The sequence below is a fragment of the Raphanus sativus genome, chromosome 9 (assembly GCF_000801105.2).
Source record: "Raphanus sativus cultivar WK10039 chromosome 9, ASM80110v3, whole genome shotgun sequence".
Lineage (NCBI taxonomy): Eukaryota > Viridiplantae > Streptophyta > Magnoliopsida > Brassicales > Brassicaceae > Raphanus > Raphanus sativus.
Genome location: NC_079519.1, coordinates 34,011,959 through 34,035,201, shown reverse-complemented (window position 1 = coordinate 34,035,201; position 23,243 = coordinate 34,011,959). Strand labels below are relative to the sequence as shown.

At 38.8% G+C, this 23,243-nt stretch overlaps 4 protein-coding genes across 5 annotated transcripts; 2 read left to right on the top strand and 2 right to left on the bottom strand.

The window, feature by feature from the left end:
• Nucleotides 1–289: 289 nt before the first annotated feature.
• Nucleotides 290–1,985, top strand: LOC108826885 (probable aspartyl protease At4g16563). The gene has a single exon (XM_018600229.2). The coding sequence runs from the start codon at nucleotides 323–325 to the stop codon at nucleotides 1,808–1,810; it is 1,488 nt and encodes a 495-aa protein (XP_018455731.1). The 5' UTR covers nucleotides 290–322; the 3' UTR covers nucleotides 1,811–1,985.
• A 6,220-nt stretch (nucleotides 1,986–8,205) lies between these two features.
• On the top strand, nucleotides 8,206–10,327 carry LOC108827048 (ras-related protein RABF2a). Its single transcript, XM_018600395.2, has 7 exons — nucleotides 8,206–8,432; nucleotides 9,050–9,127; nucleotides 9,228–9,395; nucleotides 9,480–9,528; nucleotides 9,647–9,720; nucleotides 9,826–9,919; nucleotides 10,023–10,327. The coding sequence occupies exons 1-7, from the start codon at nucleotides 8,394–8,396 to the stop codon at nucleotides 10,121–10,123; spliced, it is 603 nt and encodes a 200-aa protein (XP_018455897.2). The 5' UTR covers nucleotides 8,206–8,393; the 3' UTR covers nucleotides 10,124–10,327.
• A 54-nt stretch (nucleotides 10,328–10,381) lies between these two features.
• Nucleotides 10,382–12,011, bottom strand: LOC108827047 (TIR domain-containing protein-like). The gene is made up of 3 exons (XM_018600394.2): nucleotides 11,623–12,011; nucleotides 11,304–11,479; nucleotides 10,382–10,925 (listed from the first exon to the last, which is right to left on the bottom strand). Exons 1-3 carry the CDS (start codon nucleotides 11,911–11,913, stop codon nucleotides 10,502–10,504), a joined length of 891 nt encoding a protein of 296 aa, XP_018455896.1. The 5' UTR covers nucleotides 11,914–12,011; the 3' UTR covers nucleotides 10,382–10,501.
• Nucleotides 12,012–14,702: 2,691 nt separating this feature from the next.
• LOC108827043 (disease resistance protein RRS1) lies at nucleotides 14,703–22,792 on the bottom strand. 2 transcript variants are annotated; one of them, XM_018600388.2, is made up of 10 exons: nucleotides 22,336–22,792; nucleotides 21,140–22,253; nucleotides 20,764–21,063; nucleotides 19,915–20,676; nucleotides 18,511–19,817; nucleotides 17,014–18,130; nucleotides 16,626–16,928; nucleotides 15,221–16,471; nucleotides 15,106–15,137; nucleotides 14,703–15,016 (listed from the first exon to the last, which is right to left on the bottom strand). In XM_018600388.2, exons 1-9 carry the CDS (start codon nucleotides 22,704–22,706, stop codon nucleotides 15,129–15,131), a joined length of 6,534 nt encoding a protein of 2,177 aa, XP_018455890.1. In that variant the 5' UTR covers nucleotides 22,707–22,792; the 3' UTR covers nucleotides 14,703–15,016; nucleotides 15,106–15,128. The 2 variants fall into 2 exon arrangements, with proteins under 2 accessions (XP_018455890.1, XP_018455889.1); XM_018600387.2 differs by having other exon boundaries at nucleotides 14,703–15,137.
• Between the last annotated feature and the right edge of the window lie 451 nt (nucleotides 22,793–23,243).

Genomic DNA, 23,243 nt, shown 5'->3' with positions numbered 1-23,243 from the left:
AAAAAGTAGGTTCTCAATACTTAGGTTCACGATCATTACACGTGAGACGAAAGTGCGGTCCATTAGAAGCTTATGATATCTAATGTAAAATGACGTATCTAGAATATAACATGGAAGAGTCAGTACATATAAATCTTAGTTTGTCAAATAAATTATTTGTATATACTAACTCTTTCATACGAAGTACACGAAAATAATTTTAAGAAAGGCTTTAAAACCCTAATTCGTCTCTATAAATACCAAAACCAACTCCACAGAATCACATAGAAACCTTTCATTTACATTTCTTTCTTCCTCACCATCATCTTGTAAGCTATAAGTGATGGCAACCAGAATCAGTGTCTTGTTTATCTTCCTATTTATAACAATATTTCTCAATATTTTCAACACAAACCAAGCAAGACAACATAAAAACCCTAGTTCTTCTTCTTCATCATCATCTTCCTTTCTTGTTCTTGCCTTGACCAAATCAAGTATTTCTCTTCCTACACCAAAGTCTCAAACCCAAGAAAGGATCAAGAAGACTTTAGAATCATCAATAGGTGCTGTAATGGAGCCGTTGAGAGAAGTGAGAGATGGTTATTTGATAACCTTAAACATAGGAACACCTCCACAAGCAGTCCAAGTGTACATGGACACAGGAAGTGATCTCACTTGGGTCCCATGTGGGAATCTAAGTTTTGACTGCATAGATTGTTACGATTTCAAGAACAACAATATAAAAGCATCCTCAACCTTTTCTCCTCTTCACTCATCCTCTTCTTTTCGAGCCTCTTGTGCTAGTTCTTATTGCGTTGAGATTCATAGTTCAGACAATGCTTTTGACCCTTGTGCAATAGCTGGCTGCTCTGTGGGTATGCTTCTCAAGTCCACTTGCTTAAGGCCTTGTCCCACCTTTGCGTATACGTATGGTGAAGGTGGTCTTGTCTCTGGGATACTAACCAGAGATATATTGAAGGCTCAAACCAGGGACGTCCCAAGATTTTCCTTTGGGTGCGTTGCATCCACTTACCACGAACCTATAGGCATTGCCGGATTTGGAAGAGGTTTGCTTTCTCTCCCATCGCAGTTAGGGTTTGTTCAAAAGGGATTTTCTCATTGTTTTTTGCCTTTCAAGTTTGTCAACAACCCTAATATCTCAAGCCCTTTGATCTTAGGAGACTCTCTTTTATCCGGCAATCTCACAAACTCTTTGCAGTTTACCCCCATGTTGAATACTCCAATGTACCCTAACAGCTACTACATTGGCTTAGAATCCATTACAATAGGTACAAATGTCACCGCTACACAAGTTCCCTTAACGTTGAAACAGTTTGATTCACAAGGAAATGGAGGAATGTTGATCGACTCGGGTACGACTTACACACATTTACCCGATCCCTTGTACTCACAAATTCTCACAAGTCTCCAGTCAACGATCACATATCCTAGAGCAACGGAAACAGAATCAAGAACAGGCTTTGATCTATGCTACAAAGTCCCATGTCCTAATAACAATCTCACTAGTCTCGAAAATGACGCAATGGTGATGTTTCCTTCGATCACGTTCCATTTCTTGAACAATGCAGCCTTAATTCTTCCGCAAGGCAACTCGTTTTACGCAATGAGCGCACCAAGCGAGGGTTCGGTTGTGAAATGCTTTTTGTTTCGTAACATGGAAGATGGAGACTACGGTCCGGCCGGGGTTTTTGGGAGCTTTCAGCAGCAGAATTTGAAGGTTGTTTATGATTTAGAGAAAGAAAGAATAGGTTTTCAAGCAATGGATTGTGTCATAGAAGCTGTTTCACATGGACTTTACCAAGGTTCGTGAACAAAAAAAAATCATCAATCTTGATGAGTTGTTTTTCGAGTTTTCTTCTCTCTTTGTTTGTTATGTTTATGTATGTTTGTATTTGTTGGGTTATTTTCTTTTGATTAAGTTATGTTTGTGATTTTATAATTAAGAGCCCTTTTTGGGATTAATGATTATGATTTTTTGAGCTGGAGACCTTGACCAAATATAGAGAATGAGTTGAGACTTTTTCTTGTTTTGGTAATTGAATGAGTTGCAACCTTTTTTGTGTGGAATGAGTTGGAACTTGTCGTCGTGGAATACGACGTGTATTATACATCGAAATATATAAGAGGACAAAGCTACATGATCTGTTAACGCATAAGTGTGTGTCTAAATATATATGCATATAAAAATAATGAGTATACGTACATATTATGTGTCGAACATATAAATTAATATTTGGCAGAAAAATCCTTTTTATTTTAGCGTTTTCAATTACACCAATTTAAAATTTTGTACTTACATCACCTTTTGTTTATTCCACTATGAATTGTGTCAATATAAAATAAAATAAAAATAAAATGGTAAGATCTTAATCTATCGTATCAAAATAGAAACATCATATGAAAATAGCATCACATTTACGATTTATGTTACCCAAACTTTAACTATTTATAGACATTTTTTTCATTAAAAGTAGTTTGGTCTTTACTTATATGTAAAAATATTTAATAGAATACACCATCATGCATGAGTTTGTAAGATAGGTTTCAAAGTGTATTGTTTCATTGATATCGTCTGTGCTTATATACAGAGTTCATACAAGATATTGATAAGTACAAATCTAAGATAAGCACAACAGCTGTAGATAATTATCTACCGTGTTTATCTGACTAGAGAATATACACTAACACGCCCCCTCAAGATGGACTTGTCGGAGACAGACCAATCTTGACAAAGAGATCATGAAACCTTGCACGCGGGAGAGGCTTCGTTAAGGCATCAGCAAGTTGATCAGCAGAGCTGACATGAGACACCCGGAGGAACTTCCGTTGGACCAGTTCTCGAACAAAATGATAGTCTAAGGCAAGATGCTTCATCCTTGAGTGAAACACAGGGTTAGCCGCTAAGTAAGTGGCACCAATGTTATCACAGTAAAGAGTTGGAGTGACCGTGATTGGAACGCGAAGTTCTTTGAGCAGATGCGCGAGCCATAAGACCTCTGCTGCTGCGGCTGTCAAGCTGCGATATTCAGCCTCTGTGCTGGAACGAGCAACACCCTGCATCTTCCGTGAGCTCCAAGAAATGGGTTGTTTGCCAAGATATACAATGTAGGCTCCTGTAGAGGTGTAGTCATCTTGATCTCCTGCCCAGTCTGCATCGGAATAAGCATGAAGAGTTAAAGGTGTGTTCCGCGAGAAGAAGAGTCCTTTAGTTGCTGTTCCTGCAAGGTAGCGAAGCACTCGTTTTGCAGCTTCAAGATGATGTGTAGATGGACAATGCATAAACTGGGAAAGTCTGTTAACCGCGAATGCGATATCCGGTCGAGTGAGACAAAGGTATTGAAGACTTCCAACAATAGCTCTAAAGGTGAGAGGATCATCGAGAGTGACACCCCCTGCTTGAGTGAGTCGCTGTGTCGAGCACATAGGAGTTGCAACTGGTTTCGCATTTGACATCTTTGTCTTTGCTAGAATATCTGTGATGTACTTGGTTTGTGTCAGGTGAAGACCCGAACTGGTCCTCTGTGCTTCCATGCCAAGGAAGTATGACAGATTTCCTAAATCCTTTAGAGAGAACCGAGAGGAGAGATATTTGATGAAGCTGATGATATCCTTTAGGCTGTTCCCTGTGACAACAATGTCATCGACATAAATTAAGATGTAGATCAGAAGGCAACCAGAGCTGAAGACAAACAGAGAGGCATCTCCCAAAGAGTTGACGAAGCCCACAGCCAAAAGAGCTTCTCGAAGTGCATTATACCATGCCCTAGGGGCTTGTTTGAGGCCATATATAGCCTTCCGTAGTCTGCAAACATGATCAGGCTTGTCTTTATCTATGAACCCAGGTGGTTGAGTCATGTACACTTCTTCATGGAGATCCCCTTGAAGGAAGGCATTATTGACATCTAGCTGTTTGAGAGGCCAATCTTGTGCAACTGCCAAGCCAAGTACCAACCGAATTGATGCATGCTTTATCACTGGACTAAACGTATCATGATAGTCAATCCCTGGTCTTTGGTGAAACCCTTTAGCCACCAGGCGCGACTTGAAACTCTTCACAGTCCCATCTGGATTATATTTGATCCTGTAGATCCAGCGACAACCAACAATGTTGGTAGCAAACGAGCGGGGAACTAGATCAAATGTTCTGTTCCTGATCATGGCGTTGTATTCATCGCTCATGGAAAGTCTCCAACGCTTGTCTTTTAAGGCTTGCGCAAGGTTCACTGGTTCGAGTTCTGCCAGAATTGCTGCAAGACCATACTTTCGATTCGGTTTGCTGATGTTATTCTTGGACCTCGTTGTCATGGTGTGTGTGTTCTTGTAAGGCACAAGTGCAAGTTGGCGCTCAGAAGTGCTGGAGGTGCCGATGGTTGTTGTTGTTGATGTCGGGGATGGTGTCGGTGATGTTGTGGCAGGTGGTGAGGTATCCACGACCGGAGGCAACTCTTCTGACGTAGGCGCCAAGGAATCTGCAAATGACTTACTGAAAACAGGAACACGAGTAGCTATAGGAAAAGACGATTCAGGAACAGAGGTATCAGTAAAAGCAGAGCAAGCTTTGGAAAGTTTTGAAAAAGGATAGATGTTTTCATGGAAACTGACATGTCGAGATAAATAAACTCGAGAGTTAGACACATCAAGACAAATAAAGGCACTTTGAGTGAGAGAGTAACCCAAGAATACACATGGAGCCGATCGCGGTGTGAATTTGTTGTTGCCATACGGACGTATCCAAGGGTAGCAGAGACACCCAAAGTTGCGAAGCTTGCTATAATTTGGTAGTGTTTGAAATAGAACTTGGAAAGGTGATGCGTTTGACAATACTGGAGTTGTGAGGCGGTTGATGAGATAAACGGCTGCCGCAAAGGAGTAACTCCAGTAAGTGTTTGAAATGCCGGCCTGCTGCAGCAGAGTAAGCCCTGTCTCGACAATATGTCGATGCTTTCGTTCAGCTACACCGTTATGTTCCGGAGTGTGAGGTGGAGTTGTGTGATGTGCTATGCCATGCGCTGCCAGATACGAGCGTAGTCCTATGAACTCGCCCCCATTGTCTGAGTACAGTGTGGTGATGCGTGTCTTGAAGCGATTTTCAACTAACATCTTGAAGGATGGGAAGATCTGAGCCACCTGTGATTTGGTTTTCATCGGAAACATCCATGTGTACCTTGTAAAGTGGTCAACAAACAGCACATAGTATTTAAAACCGTCAATGGAGTGTATGGGGGAGGTCCACACATCTGAAAAAAGAATATCAAGTGGACGAGACGATGTTAAAGTGGTGTTTGAGAATGGAAGTTTGTGTGTTTTGTTGCAGAAACAAGAATTGCAAGGCTCAGAGGACAAAGATGTGACAGGTAAATGAAAACTGGAAATCATATTATTAAGAGTTTGAGAATTCGGGTGGCCTAAACGAGAGTGCCAACCCGATTTGGAGGTTTTAAAACAAGAGAAAGCCAAAACATTATTGAAATGAGAAGTTCCAGTCGGCCATTCATAGATTCCTTTACTGGCCTTGCCGTTGAGAAGTGTTTCCCCCGTTCTTAGATCCCTCACCTGAAAATCAGAAGGACACATTTGAACCATGACATTGTTAGTTTTGCATAGCTTGTTAACTGAGATGAGATTTTTCTTCATCGATGGAACACAAAGCACATTATTCAATAGTAAAGGTCTAGATGATGAGGAAAGTTGTGCTAAACCAGTATGAGTGATCGGGAGTCCTGTGCCATTGCCTATCATTACGTCATCACCTCCTTGATAAGGAGCATGAAGAGATAGGTTGCTGAGGTCTGAAGCAATGTGGTGTGAGGCGCCACTGTCAAGTAACCACGGTGACATGGACATATCGGAGGTGCTTGCTGTGGTGTAGTGGGCTTGAGGATTCCACTGAGGCTGTGACATCGGTGAAGGAGCATGCCACTGTGGTGCTTGCATCTGTTGTGGACGATATTGCATAGGTGGCGGAGCAGAGGAGTACTGCGGACAACGCCTTGCACTGTGGCCTTGGACTCCACAGATTTGACATTTTCCTAAATAGCCACGACCCCTTCCTTGATATCCCCCACGAGTTGGTGTTGATCCGCGATATTGAGGTCGTTGGTTTTGTTGTGGCTGACGATTTTGAACCGTGTTTGCTGTTATTGGAGCAGAGGAATTTGAGCTTTCTTCTGTTGTTGTAATGGAGTTTTCCCTGATGAGAAGTTTCTCATGAAGCTCTTCCAGTGTTATAGGCACATTTCGACCATTGACCATATCAACAATTGCTTTATAGTCATCGGTTAGACCTTCAATGATGTAGTCAAGAAGATCTTCGTGTTCAAGAGCTGCTCCCAGCAGAGCCAGTTGATCGGCTTTGGCTATGATTCCATGCATGTAATCAGTGATGGATTGCGTTCCTTTGCAGCTTTTCTTGAGACTCTGTTTGAGTTGTTTGACATGCGCTCTGGATGGTTTGCCATAGGTGTTGTGAAGGGTCTCCCAGATTTCTCGAGTTGTTGATGCTCTAGCAACCACAGGTTGAATGTTGAGTGTAAGGGTTCCAAGGATGGAGCTGTAGAGTAGACGATCTTGTCGTTTCCAGATTGCTAGTGCTGGATTTGGTGTTACAGTTCCATTGTCATCTGTGACTGTCTCCGGAGGGGTTTGATCCGTTTCGGATACGAAGACATGGAGTTCGTGTGCTTCAAGTAAGGCTTTGACTTGAAGTCTCCATGTAATGAAATTGGTTGAGGTGAGTTTTGTGATCCCACTCATGTTGAGAGAGATGATCGACGACTTCAAATCCAAAGGATTGAAGACAAGAGCTAATTGAGCTGTGGCAGTGTTTGAATTTGCCATGGATGTCGATTGTTTGAAAATAAAACGTGAGATAGAGAGAAAGAAGAAAAAAAATCAGAGGATGATCGTATGCTCTGATACCATGTAAGATAGGTTTCAAAGTGTATTGTTTCATTGATATCGTCTGTGCTTATATACAGAGTTCATACAAGATATTGATAAGTACAAATCTAAGATAAGCACAACAGCTGTAGATAATTATCTACCGTGTTTATCTGACTAGAGAATATACACTAACAGAGTTTACTTTACTGTTATATAAATTATTAAAATTTTGGAAATATTCTATTTTTACAGTAATATATACTTATAAAATCTTTTAATTCTTATTGTTTCTAACTAATTAAATTTGTAATTAATTAAAAATATACATAAATATTTACTCAATATTTTAGTTTGAAAATGAAAAATACAAATTACTCTTATTAAACAAAAATGCTTGCCTTCGACAGTAAATAATTAGGTCCATTGATAAAACCCACATCCAAGAATTAAAATAACGTGCATATGCATAGAATAATAGAAAATGAAAATTTCGACTATAAAATTTATAATCTCTCCCATTAGGTATCAGAACATGTAATTTTGTTTTCAAAGCATGTAAATAGTCTTCTCCTCTCATCGAGTCATCGTCCAATACAAATCCATGTTTTTTTGTTTGGTTCAACAAGGAATTTATGAACTTAGTAGGACCAATATATTAGAAAAAAATAAAATAATTGGTAGCTATATGAACAGTATACCACCACATGAATATATATATATATACGAATCATATGAAAACATTCATGAACTAATATGTATTATGTTGCTAATATCATCAATATAATTTTGATAATCATAAAATTGTATTTGACTTTATAACCCGATAATTTTCATGTTGCTTAACATATTTTAACACATTATTTTATACTCTTTTGTTATATAAATTGCATTTTAAATGATTGATTTATGTGTGCTCATTTTCCTTTTTTGATCATTTTATATGTATTATATTTGGTTTATCAAGTAGTGCCAAATTGTAAAATTCTACATACTTTTTTGATATTAATATTATATTTATAGTGTTAACAATGTAATACATAATAATTCATAAATGTTTTATGTAATTCATATAGTCACAATACATTATTTTTTTAGATGTTTGATCATGCGGTGATGTATGTCATCTAGCTAACAATCATTTTTTTCTAAAATAAAAAATACAGTTTAGTAAATTAGGAGTTTATCATTAAAATTCTATTTGTTATGGGTGCTTTATAGAACTATAGATAAATACAGGGGACTCTCGTAAATTTTCATAATCTTGGGGGTTCCCTCACAAGTATCGTGCCGTATAATATTTGTTACTTTTGACTTTTCTCCTCTCCTTTGTTTTTACTTTCTTCCTCGTCGTCGAGACAGAGAGAGAGCAAAAGATAGATTTGGTTGTGTGTTTTTGACGAAAGAAGCTTCTTCGCTCTTCTCCTCTCGTCCTTTTAGAACTTTTCGTCGTCTTTCGATCGTCAACGCGTTTCATCTCATCTGCGATTTCTCGAAGCTTCAGATCAACGATCATGGCCACCTCTGGAAACAAGAACATCAACGCCAAATTGGTCTGCTTTTTTTTTTAACGTTGATTTTCTAAATTAGCTTATAGATTCTCTCTGGGCTCTTTCTTAATTCGTGAAATTTTGAATCGGATCGTTGATTTTCTGATGTAAAATTCTGTTTTCCAATTTGGGGGGAATTTCAATCGGATTAGATTCTCATAGCTTCTAAAGTTGCATGCTTTAACGTTATGAAACTAGGGTTTGGAGTAAAGGTTGTGTCTTTGGTGAATTGCGTGTAGCTACTTCGTTTGTATCATCCCCATGTGTGTGTGTTTTTGTCTTGTTACTATGATCTATATGATGATTTACTTATGAGATGATTATAGTATCGAAGTAGGCTCTTTTTGTTAGTGATATGTGACTTTTGTTTGAGTAATTTAGGTATGGTTAGGTTAGGGTGTTTCATTTAATGAGTTCTAGTGTTTCACTTTATTCATTAGGCTTGATAGTATCTTTCAATGTTTGATTTTTTTTTTTAAGTTTCTGCATTAGTGTTATGATTCAGTTGTATTAATTAAGACCTATATAAGGGTCTCTAAAACTAGGCTAGGACTAGGAGACTGTTTCTATTTCATTTCTATATTTTGGTTTTGGTGCTTAACTTTGTTTAAGTCCTTCAGGTATTGCTTGGAGATGTTGGTGCTGGAAAGTCAAGTCTTGTGCTTCGTTTTGTTAAAGATCAGTTTGTTGAGTTCCAGGTTAGTGGAGATTCTCACAGTAGTTTGTTTTCTAGAGATCTTTTTGATCTTGTTTCCGTGGCGAATCTTTGAGGTTTTTGATACTTGGTTGTGGTGACAGGAATCAACCATAGGTGCAGCTTTTTTCTCTCAGACATTGGCTGTGAATGACGCGACTGTCAAGTTTGAGATATGGGATACAGCTGGTCAGGAACGTTACCATAGCTTGGCTCCAATGTACTACAGGGGTGCTGCTGCTGCCATTATTGTCTTTGACATTACTAATCAAGTACGAATTTTCTCAACCCCCATGATCTAGTTGCTAACTTCCTGATCAGTAGTGGGCTTAAGTTATTTTTTTCTGTTGACACAGGCCTCTTTTGAGAGGGCGAAGAAATGGGTTCAGGAACTGCAGGCACAAGGTAAGGAATCAGTGACTATGTTACTAGCTTATGATATCTAGTTTCTATATAGTTTGGTGAGGTTTATTTGTTATAGTAGGGGATTATGACTCTATATTGTTGTTATCTTGTCAAATAGGTAACCCTAATATGGTGATGGCTCTTGCTGGAAACAAAGCTGATTTATTAGATGCAAGGAAAGTGTCTCCAGAGGTAAAAAAAAAGAAGAAGCAGATCTTCCTTTAGTGTCAAGCTTTTGCATCTCTGAGTTGTGTTGTTAAGTAGCTCTTGGTAATCATACTGTTTTGTCATATGCAGGAGGCAGAGACATATGCTCAAGAGAACAGCCTTTTCTTCATGGAAACCTCAGCGAAGACTGCAACTAATGTCAAAGACATCTTCTACGAAATCGGTGAGCAATTCTTTACATTAAAAAAAAAAACAATTTCAAACAAAATGTTTATGCTTTACGACGACTAAATTCCTTTCGCTCTTTCTTGCTAAAACCGCTACAGCAAAAAGGCTACCACGTGTACAGCCAGCAGAGAACCCAACAGGGATGGTTCTCCCAAACGGGCCAGGAGCTCCAGCAGCAAGCGCATCATGTTGTGCTTAGTCGCAGTAGATCTCTCTTCTTCTTATCCGGACATTGTCGCTTTGAATTGCATTGACAACAAAAGTGTATAAATCCAATGATATTTCCAACTATGGTGAATCTTAAAAGATATTTGTATTTGAACGAGGGTTTGGATCTCATTTGTAATTAGATTCCATAACTCTCTGTGCATGTGTTTTTACTTCTATATATTTTGTGCACCAATATCCAGTTTCCTTGTGTCATTGTCCGAAGTCGTGATGTTTTGTTGAACGACAATAAAGTAACAATACATGTTAGTTAATATCAGACCAACGTTGATTATTAATAACAGGGAAATCTCAAAACATGTTGCAAATTAAACCATATATAGACGAAGAATCTTCCCTTCCAGCAGATTCATGGTTTGCCATATCTAATTGGAAAGCCGTTATATGTCGGTCTCGTCTCGGTGGAATCTGAGCCATGACTAAGTCGAAGTTCCGAGCAAGAGAGGTCTTTGTTAGAAGGCTTGATGGGTTTAGAGTTTTTAGTCATAGATGTAGAATCTCCCCCCCTTCTCGCAGATTCCTGGTTTCCATATCTAACTGGAAAACCGTTAAAGCCTACGTACTCATTAGGTGGACTCACTAGGTTTCCCTTTGAGTGTGAGTCCTTCAAGGCTTTCTTAGAACTCTTTGTTGTCTTTGAAGAAACTTCTCCTCTTTCGACAGGCTTGCTTCTAGAAGAATTTGGGGTTCGCGCCGAGGAAATGTCTTGTAGCATTTCCAATACGTTCTTGACGATACTGTCGATGAACTCCCTCTCTGTGCTGCTGCTAAAACTAATTAAAAAGGGCAAAACGGGACACTTCCGTTATATAAAGTTCACCAATAATCAAACTAGCATATCTATGAAGTGAATATATCATTTTTGAACTAACCAAAAAAAAGATGAAATCCACTAGAAGTAAATAAAGTGTGACATAGAAATTCACACAGTTTGAACATGGACCAATTTAATCTCTATGAACTTGGGGAAGCTCCAACTTCCAATAGTATTGATAAAATTTAATTGGAAGATTAACTCTACGCCCTAAAATATCGCATTTGGGTGGAGTTTAGAGAAATGATTTTTCATCACATCTCCAAACGCAGATTTCAAAGAATATATTGCAAGGGAAACTTAAATGTCATCAGATCAAGAAAAAGAATATTAGTACCCGTTATTATCTATGAACGGACACCCAAGCTTACAAGAGATACATGCTAACGCCTCTTTCCATTTACCGATCTTGTTTTGCTCATGCGGAGACTGATGACGCTCAAGATTGGAGCCAAATTCTTCAGTAAGATATTTCACATTGTCTGTAGTCACATTGTAGAAGATGGGAAGCACCTTGTGATAGAGAAATTAAGTAATATTGCCAAAGTTAGTATACCATCTACACTAATAAAACTGGTCTGGTTCTTTACTCAATATATGTTCTTATATATAGAGAAAGAAAATATACTTATATATAAAATGGACATAGGTCACACCTTGAGCTTGCCTAGATCTGCACGTTCTTTAATCTTCACAAGCTCATCTAAGCACCATCTTGATTCCGTGTACCTTTTCGAGAAAACGGCTAGTGCTATCTTTGACTCCTCGATTCTATTAAAAAGATTGCTTAAATCTTCACCTTTTTTCTCCTGCTTGTCTGTGAAGAAGTTGATCTCATTTCTTTGAAGGGCCTCCACGAGATGGCTGATGAAGTTTTTTCGCAGCTCATCCCCACGGAAATTGATGAAAACCTGATGTTGTGGTGGAAGAGGGACTTTGCGGTCCATTGGAGAGTTAGGCTAGATATTTTTTTACAAGAAGAGTACTGAACTAAAGAAGAAGATTAGGGTTTATTGTGGAGTGCCAGGCTTTTAGAATTCAAAAATGTATACGCGTAGCCGTCAACTTTGAAAGGGGAGATAGTCATCAAAACTCATTTTAGTCTTTCTTTATTATATATATATATATTAAGAAAAGTCTACTAAAAGACTTGAGAGAAGCACAATGCACAAATTAGTTTTTTTTATATACAGTTACTAATTTTATTTATCTTAGAAGGAGATATCTACATGGAAATAAAGTAATTGATGCCTAACAGCCTAAATAACATCAGACATTCCGGTTACTAAACCGGAGCAGCAAATGTAACATTTGCCGAGAGAGTGAGTCTTGGAACCTCAATGAAAAGGTATCTTCGAAGGTGGAGACATCTCGCGCGTATCAAGTGTTTCGAGTGACTCGATCAAGCTTTTTCTAAGTTTAAAAACTGTGGAGATCCGTGTGTGAGAGAAAAATGCATTTTTAAGAAGAGAAAAAGTAGTGATAATTAAACAGGCAAGTTTAAAACTGTACCTTAATAATAAAAAGAAAACTTAAATAAGTTACGTAATTACTGTTACAAGCATCTTTAGATAAAAATCACGGTAATACCGTTAACATACTGACGTGAATAGAACTGATAAGTAATGAACCTTGTGATTTTAATGATGTTTGACATTAAAGTGCATTGATTGATTATAGAACCAATAACATATTGCTGAGAAATTTTGAAGATCTAGTAAATAATTTATGGAGAAACTACGTACCGACAAGAACACATATTTTTTTAACAGAATAAAAAAGTACAAAGAAAAGGACGTTACTTTTGTTAATGTGGCTCACATGGATAGACATCAATCTTGCCTCGTTGGTTCATCGCATTGGATTTTTGTATTCGTAGGCGCATGTTAATGATGGCATACTAAACAAATAATTGCTCCTCCTCTAATTAAAAAATCTTAACAGTCTACACTATTTGTTTAACAAACAAAAAAAAGAATAAACGAGTAGCAAAATATAAAAGTGAACATTCTATTTTACTATAAAGTGTAGTGGGGGAGACTAGAGGCAATCGTTACTATCTACTATCTACTTGCCTTTGATATCATTGCTTCGTTTGTCACTACTGCTTTATCCGTGATTTGAGTTGAGAAATATCATTTTGTAGGCTCAGTGGCGCGTTCAAGACTTTCCAGTATGGTCGTGTTCATTTCTTCAAAGGAGGTGGCATTTTGCTGGAGTAGTGTGATCTATCACGTTCAAAGTTGCCAAGAGGCACCTGAGAATACTCGGATTCCCAAAGCTACAGACACCTATCTCATTAAAACTCCATCTCAAACATAATATCTAAATCCATCTCATCAAACATATCGTCATTGTCTGATGAGGATCTGCAGAATATTCAAGCCCTGCTCTGGTTCAGAGACGAAACACCAGCGACGTATGAGTTTTGGAATTTAATGGACATTAGTTTAATTAGAAGCTTGTTGATGTCTGAAACTAACCAAACAGTACATCACGAAGAATCCATATGTTGCAGCATGAAGCGAGCGACAGATAAATATCTGAGACACCTTTCTTGGATTGTTTCTTCAAGACATTAATCTTATGCCTGAGTTTAGAGATTGTCAAGTCTGCACTGCTAAACCAATCCACAACACCTTTTTCTGATGGGAAAACTCACCTCTTGCAGCTTAAACTAGCATAACAAGGAGATGGTAAACGAAAATGAGGAAATGAACAATGCTATACAGATGAAACTTTCAGGAATAAGCAACAAAAACAGACAACACCTTACCTGCTTCGCATGACTACACAAGGCATGCCTAATCATCTTTGCTGCAGAAACTCCAGATTGACTACCAGCAACAAGTACACAGTTTTCTACAGCCAATCCAGCGTATTCCGCAGCAGAGCAACAACAATATTTTCCAATCTGGAGAAAGTAAAGAAGAAAACTATAAAAGATATCTTATATCTTATTGCTCTTGTTCAGTTCAGGTATAAACATTGCTGTTAGTCCTATGGCGTTCGAGAATATGTATAATCTTCGGCTGTTGAAGATATACAGTTCAAGCTCTGAACCTGGTCAACAATTGCATCTACCCAAAGGACTAGAATCTCTGCCTTGTGAGCTCAAGCTACTTCACTGGGAACATTATCCACTGCAATGGTTGCCTCTTGATTTTGATCCAAGCCACCTTGTTGAAATCAATATGCCTTATAGTCAGCTTCAAAATCTCTGGAGTGGAACCAAGGTAAGGGTAAAAGTCAATATGTCTTATTAGCCAAATTCAAACAACCTCACATGATTTTTTTCTTCTTCTCTTACGTTTATTGGTTTATTATGTTTTGCAGAGTCTAGCGAAGTTAAAGAGAATAAATCTTAGTCATTCTGAGCAACTAGTTGAAGTTGATGAACTCTCAAAAGCTACTAGTCTTAAGGAAATAGTTCTACAAGGTTGCACAAGTTTGGAGCGCACCCCACGCGTTGATCAGCTAAAGAAGCTCCAACTCCTGAATATCTCTTCTTGTACAAGAATCAAACGCGAAGAGATTATAGAGCAGATAAAAGGACTGGATCTAGAAGGCGTTCTGAGGGAAACAGAATCTGGATCAATGGTTTTCTCCACGTTGGTAAAGCTGGAACCTAAGGAAAACACAGAGAGCTTCTTAGATTAAAACCTGTTATGTTGTCTTTCAAAATAAATTTTAGACTCGTTCTTCTCGCTTATCTCACTGCTTGAGGGCTGCCAGGTTACACTCAAGCTAAACCTTGATTGAAAACAGTAAGGTTTGAATTATCCTCGTGCAAGAAAGATAGCCTTTACAGATTTCTCAGTATAGAGAGAGAGAGAGAATCGTGAGTAAGATTCTTTAATTTAACTAGAACAAGAAATAGCAAAAAAATGTTGCTGCTTGGAAGGCAAATGCTTAACTTGGAACAGATTCATCACCTTGAATTTTCCCTTCTCATTTGTACTATCTCCCACAGTAAATTCAAAGGAAGCTTCAGTAGAATTGCATTTATCGGAGTTCTCATCTTCAGGACATTTCATGGTATATGGACAACTGGTGTAGCCAATAAAGACATCGTAATTATTTGTTCCTTGCTCCAGTTGGACCAAACCAAAACTCAATTTAAAGTTTGGTATTCTAACCTCAGGAGGTTCTTGAGATGCTTTTAAGTTACCTGCAGACAAATAGAAAAAAACAATTCTTAAAAGAGATTTACATGTTTGTTCAATCATCAATGCTTGTTCATATATTACTTACACGCATTTGCTTACTGCTTCTACTCGACTCTGCGTAGGTCACTCCAGACTTGTCGTCGTCCTCAGTTTCAAAGCGTTTCCTACTATCATTCAAAGATGGAGAAACCACCAAGAGCTGTACACCACATTCTTTTATCTTTATCGTTTTCTTCTTTTTGTCTCGGCAAAAAAAGTCAAACTGCAAATGATCACTGAATCCATCCGAAGAGAACTCAAAACCGAATATGATGAGATGATTCTTCTTAGAGTATATGTTTGTTGACAAACTGAAATATTTAGTACCCGCTGCACCTCTGGAAAACCAATTCACCCCAAAGTCAAACCAGCATACTCTTGATTCAACCATGATGCAAGCTTTAAAACTCGAGACTTTTCTGAAAAGAGTGGTCCTAGGTAAAGGGACGGTTATAAGATTTCCATCAACTCGATGAGGGAAATATAAAGGAAGTTCTTCACCAGGTAAGATAGCATAGGCACAGTCTGAACGTAGAATGAATGCTCTCGCTTTGTTATTCAGTTTGAAGCAGTTAATAAATTGAAGACCCATCTGTCTCTGTTGGAAGGGGCCATATAGAGTCTCAAGTGATTCGCAGTGATTCGCCGTTAGATTGCAGAGTGATGCAGGGAGATTTGGGAGAGACGCAAGATTTCGGCAATTACTGATGTCAAGATCTTTAGGTTGAATAGAAGTCCACGTGTCTGGAAGTCTCTGGAAACTGTTACCAGACATGTTTACACTCATGAGAGAAGTGCAAATCTCCTCGGGGTGGTTCTGCCAGCTTTCTTCAGTTAATGCTATGCATTGTGAAAAGTCTACCTCCACAAGAAGTTTCAGTTTAGATATATTTGGGGATATCTTCTTTAACTTGTTGCAACCATTCATAGATAGGTAAGAGAGCCCAGAGATATGTTCGATCCAACCAGGAACTTCCTCTATCGCAGTTCCATCAAGATAGAGATCTGAAATGCTTATTGATATCTGTGGGAAACTTCTCAAGCATGAGCATCCATTGAGATTAAGGTAATAGAGAGATTCCAAGTTGATGTCAGTTGGAAGAGCCTCGAGATGTATACAACGTTCCATGTCTAAGTCCTTCAATTTATGGAGATTCCGAATAGAGGAAGGAAGCTCAATCAAACTCGAGCAACCGCCAAGATCCAATGTCTCAAGGCTTGTGGCGCGAGTAAGATCTGGGATTTCTTTCAGGTCTAAGGAGCCCCGTAGATTCATACACTTGAGACTATCAAGAGGCTGTACAGAAAAAGAATGGTAAAAAAACATATATCAGAATCTTGTCAGCAGTAACATTAAATTGATGACATCAACAATGGAAACAAGAAGAAACAGAATAGCTATAGATAAACAAAAATTCTAATTTTGCTGGTAAAGAAAACTCAGTGTGTACCTGAATTCCACTCCATAGCACTACAAGCTTGCTGTCTATCATTGTGAGTTCAACGAGATATATTGGAAAGAAGTAAGAAGGCATGCATCTCATCGGGAAGCCCTCCCAGTGCAGTAATATGAGTTGATGACATAGATAATCAAGGCCATGAGGTATGTGCACTTTAGCTTGTTTATCCCCCGAGTTTGTGTAGAATTTCAAGAACTTGAGATTAGTCATTTTATCGAACCCTTTCTCACTTATTAAAAGCTCCTCCTCGATTTCTGACATGTCTAACGATATCCCTATAACTCTTCTATTCCCCTGAGAAAAAAGGGATCCCGATAGAAACAGTTTATTGTAATTTAAGACTTAGCATTAAATCTGACTATGTTTGTTTAAAACTTACAGTGTCTTTCGCAAGGACTTCACAAATATCCAGACAATCCACCAAAAAACGACGTTCTCCAGGCTCATGAACGCACTCTTTACGGACGATTTCTCTGCCCAACAGTTGGAGCAGATGGTGCACCGTAACATTTCCATGTTCTGATATATGTATGAGAGATTTCTCAGCTAATATTTTAAGCCCACGCTTAATATCCATGAAGCGGCTTGTAAGCAACCGTGTGAGATAGTCAACCGTACCATGATTAAATAAACATGAGATGTGCAAAAATAAATCTTTCCCTCCCTCATGTAACTCATCATACCCAAATTTTAATATGCTCTCAGTTCCTCCATCCAATCTAATGTTGAGCTGAGGCCACACTGCCAACAAAAACTCTTTGTGTATCCCTCGCAAATAAGAACCAAAGACTCTGAGACCCACCGGAAGATAACCTGCAAGCTCTGCAACTTCAGTTGCGAGTTGCATGAAACCATCAGATGGTGAGTTTTGTATGAAAGCAGATTGGCATAGCATCTGAAGAGCTTCCTTTTTAGATGGTAATTCCACCTTGTAAATACAATTGATCCCATGAGACTTTAGAAGATTTAAATCTTCTGTAATCACAATAATTCTGCTCCTTGGACCAAACCAGTTACTATTTGTTGCCACGGAATGTAATAGCAATGGATCATCCACACCATCCAGAATGAGAAGGACTTTCTGGTCCCTTAGCCTTTCTTGCATCACACCTAAATGACTTTCCCTTGCATCCTCTTGGTTCATAATCTCAGATAAAACTAGTTGTTGATAATGCAACGTCACGCTATACTCATCTGTGTGGCCTCTCTTACTATAACCGGTTAATATATCTACGAAAGCGCAACACTGGAAGTTTGAAGAGATCTGATTGTACAAATATCTTGCAATGGTAGTCTTACCAATCCCCGGGGGACCCCAAATTCCGACCATTTTCACTTCCTTGGATTCCAAGCTCAGCAGCGGAATCATTTTTGCAATATGAGCTGTGATTCCAACCAAATTACGGAAACAAGCCGATGGTACACAGTTCACTACCTCAGAGTCCAACCACAGCAGCGAATTCTTTTCTGCATTAAGAGCGTCGACTCCATCCAAACTATGGAATATTTCAGTGTATTTAAACCATCAATAGTTACTTGCTAGGAATGATTATTATTTAACTTAAAATCCAGAATGAATTTCATTGGCTAATATCATCCAAAAATGCATATCAATCCTAGGAATTCTCCAGTTTAATATCTTACTATTAGATCCAATATTTAGCAATTCTAGAAAATATGTTTTATTTGAGATCAAATCATATTTTGGTTTAAAAAGAAAATGCCATTCGGTATCAAATTATAATTTATTTTATTTGGCTTAGTATTTGACCAAACATTATAATAAATTAAAAAAAATAATCAACTGATTTCAATATGTTTAATAGCCTTTTTAAATCCAAGAGAATGCAACTAATAATGACTGAAGAAAACGTACCATCTCAAGTTATGGTATCCGGGAATGTTTGCTATGTAGACTAAAGCTCGTTGCCATTGCTGTTTCTCATCCTCTGTTTTGCCCTTACAAATCTGTTTGAAATGCCTTCCAAATTCACCGGTCTGTCTCCGAACTTCCGAAGGACCAACACCAAAGAAGAATGGTATCGCTATCTGACCCAACTCTTCCCTACACTTTGCAATCTCCACCAACTCATTCAGGAGCCAGCTTGAAGAGGCGTACCGTTTGGAGAACACAACAATCGAGATCCTCGAATCTCTTATCACTTGTACAAGAAGAGGGCTACACAGCTGGCCACTGTCCATCTCATTGTTTTCACATGTGATGATTGATTTAAGTTTGATTGCCACAAGCAATTGGCTGATGAATGTTTTACTGACATCTTGCCTGCTGAAGCTCGGGTACACGTCACGTTTCCCATCGTGAGACCAAGAAGAACCAATAGAGTTCCTGTTAGAGACTCTTGCTAATTCTTTCGGGCTATCAGGTAGCATGGATTGATTGTGGAGGATTTCTTTACACATTCGTCGTATCAAACAATGCATCACTATTTCCCCATTTCCAGATACACGAATGAGAGACCTACTGGCTAATTCCATGAGCCCAGAGCTAATGTCCACGTCAATGGTAGCAATCAGTGGTGCCACCAAATCACTGTCCTCGTCATCGAATAAACACGCTACGTAAAGAAGCAAAGCTTTATTCATCTCCTTTAAACCATCATAGCTGACTCTCAATACATCTTCAACTTCATTACCAGAAACCTTCATCGAATCCAAGGACAAAACTGGTAAGCTCATCTTAACATCTGTATTGCTCGTTATTGCATAGACTCCACATCTTATCACTGTGCAACTATCATCTAGACGCTTTGTATGTTGGTTGACAGGAAAGAACTCAAATACAACCAAGTCAGCCCAGATGTCGGGGTCATTTCCTTTGTCGGTACTTACACGCAATTTGACATCACAGAAGGCAAACATATGATCCTTTCGCACTTTTGGAGCAGCTTTCCCTTCAGCCCAACAATGCAAATTTCTTTCTATCCTATGAGAATGTCCTTCCTTGTTTTTCCATCTGCAAACACAATTAATGCCAAAACCATTAGCATCACTGTAATCCTCCGAAAATGCAACTTCCACCAGCATAGCAAAACCCGAAACTGTGTTTTTCCAAGAAGGATTTAGTCGTGTCATTACAGAAGATCCTGGTTGCAGATCAAGTGTGGAATTTTGATTCACATGTGAGGGCGCACAGAAGCTGAAAGCCGGAGCTTCGTTGAGTTCCTGTTTCAATAATGCAAAATAAGTCAAATATGATATGAGTTAAACATACACATTAGGCATTGATAAAGAAAAAAAGGATAGAGAGAGGGAATATTACCAGTGGAAGCTCTCTTGGTATGTGTTTAACATTACCCAACACTTTGACTAAAAAATCGCTGACCACTTGTGGAGAAAGATTAAAACAGTTAGTGAATGTGTAATGCACAGGAAGTTTCTCGGAGTCCAAAGGAATTTTTTTCAGAGAGACGCAACCATGTGCATTCAAGAGTTCGAGACTTTGAGGAAGTTGTGGCACTTTTCTTACCGCAGTGCCAGTAAGATATAACTCCTTCAGGTTCCGTGGGAAACCCTGAATAGTCTCGAGCTTTGAGCAACCAGAGAGATCAAGAACTGTGAGAAGTTCGAAATTAACCATGTTTGGGAGACTTTGCAAATAAAAACAATCTTTCAGCTCCAAGCAAATAAGCTTGCAAGGATCTTGACAAGACGAGCCAGATTTCTTCAGATTTTCTAAATGCTCAAGTTTCAAGGCATCTGAAAGACCATCAATTTCTGCTAGAAGACTCGTAAGCTCTCCCCCATTTGGCTTAACAATGGAAACTGGTAATTCTATTATGCCAGTTCCCTGGAGATTCAATGTCTCAATATTTGGTGGAACCGACTGTAAACTTCTGATCTCTGCGCATCCTGAGAGATTCACAACTCGTAGATGAATCAAGTGACCTGTGGCTGGGAAACTCTGCAGTCTTGTACAACCTTGGAGATCAATTACTTCAATATTTTTAGCTTTTAAGAGATCGTCAATATCAATTAGTTGCTGAGAATTGCAAAGCCTGACCGTCCTCAACATCTCGAGGTTCTGAGAAAAAGAAATGCCAAAAGAATAATAAAAAATCTGCAGAAGTATTTAATAAGGGCGAAAAGGTGCATATCAGAGTTTGCTTACATTGGTTTCACCCCAAAGTTTCTGAAGTCGACTGTACTGCATATTGATTTCAACAAGGTGTCTAGGATCAAAATTTTGAGGGAAGGATTCCAGGGGATAGTTCTCCCAATGGAGGAGTCTTAGCTCATTAGGAAGAGAATGGAGAAAGCCTTTGGCAATTTTGATTGCAGGACGGATTTCAGGATTGGAACAGTATATCTTCAGCAACCGAAGGTTCAACATATTCACAAAGGCAGCAGGCTTGATATCTAAATGTAAGTTCGAAATGTCCAAAAACATGCCTTCGATCTCTTCAGTTCCCTGAAAGAATATTGAAAATGGAAATATCAGAGAACGTTGGCCCATAAAGTAGCTTAACTATCAAAATATTGCAGACCTGAGCACGTTTGAAACTTGTTTTGGCTTCTCCAATTACTTCATGCTCACACTCTTCTAATAAATATTTGATGTTCTGAGGTTCCCACAATCTACTGCGCCTTTCAATGTGTATTGTTTCTCCAACAACGAATTCTCGGCCAACATCTTGGGTCAAATTATGCATCTGCACTCGGTTTTCGGAAACAGTCACCAGACACTTGTCAACAAGAACATCGATTCCAACATGTGGAAAGAAACCACAACCATCAAGCAGTTGCATCACATAGTCGACATTTTCTCCCTGGAAGAAACAAGCTATGTCCAGAAAAATGTTCTTTTCGCTGTCGCTGAGTGTATCATAGCTGCTCCTGAATGCATCAACAATCTCCAACGGAGGATGTTGCTTTAGTTTAAGGAACGCAGCCTCCATTTCCGACAGATTTTTATTACCCTTGAGCTCTCTAGCAAAAACACTGAGAGCTAATGGATTTCCATTAGCATATTGAACCACTTTCATTGACAGCTCATTCATATTCTGCTCTGTAATATCCTTTATAGACGCACACAAGCAGAATAGCTGTAGAGCCTCTTTCTCATTTAGCCCCTGAACCTCGTATATGTGATTGATTCGGCAAAGTCGAAACACCTGTTTATCACTAGAGGTTATGATGATCAGGCTTTCGGGACCGAACTCAAACCCGTCGAGAAAAGACTCAGCGACCCGAGGGTCACCCACGTCATCGAGAACAACAAGGATTCTCCCACTGCTTAATTTGTCTCTAAGCAAACTCGGTGTTGTAATAGTACTGCCAGTGCCAGGATGTTCTTTCAAAAGCCGCTCCTCAAGCAACCGATAAAGTCCCTTGTCATGAATAGCTTTCTCAGAGTCTTCAATGAAACAAGAAGCATCAAAGTAGTTACACATTGGCTGAAAGACGGCTTTAGCAAGTGTCGTCTTGCCTATGCCAGGCATTCCCCAAACTCCAACAAGGCGGGTGCCCAGGGGTTGCTTGCAAACCATTGTTTCTATCTCTAGCAGCTTCGAGTAGATTCCAATTCGTCCCATATGGAAGAGCTTCTCGTACACATCTCTCACAATCTCTTCTACAAGTACGGAGTCACTACATTCCTCCCTGCGCAGGTCAATTAATAAACAAATTTACATGATGAGCTAAAGAAAATCGAAATTTTTGAACTAATAAATAAAAAATTGACCTAGATTGGTGGAGTGGTGATAAGCCTCTCAAACCCAGCGCGGTGAGCCATTCGCCTTGCAATGGGCTGTCGCCGTACAACACTGGAACCACCACCTGATCGCTGTTCCTCCGGCAGCACTCGAGAACTTTCACAAACTTATCACGGCATATCGTGGAGTTTCCGGGCAAAACCAGCAAAGAAGCCTTAGCTTTCTCAACTTTCGCCTGGGACTCTTGGGAGAAGAGATCGTCGCTATCATCTACTTCCACGATCACGTCATCTATGCCTTTCCGGCGGAGAGCTTCGGAGAGGTGGCTGACGAAGGAATACCGTACCTCTTCTACGCAGCTGATGCAGACGAATTGCTCACCCTTCTCGCAATCGGTCATGATTTCGCGCCTTCAATCGGTTACAATTTTGCTGGAATTTCCGGTAAAGGATTGGTTTTCCGAACCCCATTAGTCACCCCCCCCCCCCCCCGGCCCCACTCAGATCAAAAGTTAGGCGGATTACTTTATTTTTAACAATGACTTGCCTTTGGGGAATAAAAGCCAAAATAAGTCTCAGTTTTCGATTTTAACCACTCAAAAAAAGGTTTCAATTCACAAATGCATCATTTTAATTAAAGAAATTTCATACGAAAATATTTTTTCACTTTATTTTCATAAAAATAGCCAGAAAATAACCAGAATTTTTTTTATCAAACCTTAAATATACAATTATACCTTTAATGTAACATTTAAGTTTTCGATTTAAAGGGTACTGTTTTGAGAGTGGGATTTAAAATTTTGGAAACTAAAAACAAATATAAAATAATTTTAAAATAGTTTCAAAAAATATTTAGAATTTGAAAACATATAATTTTTATTGTTTAAACTAAAAAGAAATTCAGTTCACAAATGTATGTATTATTTTAGTTGTCAACT

Excerpts from the sequence above, each read along its gene's own strand:
- LOC108827043 (XM_018600387.2), bottom strand. The coding sequence starts at position 22,706 with ATGACCGATTGCGAGAAGGGTGAGCAATTCGTCTGCATCAGCTGCGTA. Across the intron at positions 20,677-20,763 it reads AACTTTGGGGTGAAACCAAT|AACCTCGAGATGTTGAGGAC; the intron begins GTAAGCAAACTC and ends TCTTTTTCTCAG. Across the intron at positions 19,818-19,914 it reads TACCAAGAGAGCTTCCACTG|GAACTCAACGAAGCTCCGGC; the intron begins GTAATATTCCCT and ends TTATTGAAACAG.
- LOC108826885 (XM_018600229.2), top strand. The coding sequence starts at position 323 with ATGGCAACCAGAATCAGTGTCTTGTTTATCTTCCTATTTATAACAATA.
- LOC108827047 (XM_018600394.2), bottom strand. The coding sequence starts at position 11,913 with ATGGACCGCAAAGTCCCTCTTCCACCACAACATCAGGTTTTCATCAAT. Across the intron at positions 11,480-11,622 it reads CAGATCTAGGCAAGCTCAAG|GTGCTTCCCATCTTCTACAA; the intron begins GTGTGACCTATG and ends CTCTATCACAAG. Across the intron at positions 10,926-11,303 it reads CCGTTCATAGATAATAACGG|TTTTAGCAGCAGCACAGAGA; the intron begins GTACTAATATTC and ends CTTTTTAATTAG.
- LOC108827048 (XM_018600395.2), top strand. The coding sequence starts at position 8,394 with ATGGCCACCTCTGGAAACAAGAACATCAACGCCAAATTG. Across the intron at positions 8,433-9,049 it reads AGAACATCAACGCCAAATTG|GTATTGCTTGGAGATGTTGG; the intron begins GTCTGCTTTTTT and ends TAAGTCCTTCAG. Across the intron at positions 9,920-10,022 it reads AGACATCTTCTACGAAATCG|CAAAAAGGCTACCACGTGTA; the intron begins GTGAGCAATTCT and ends AAACCGCTACAG.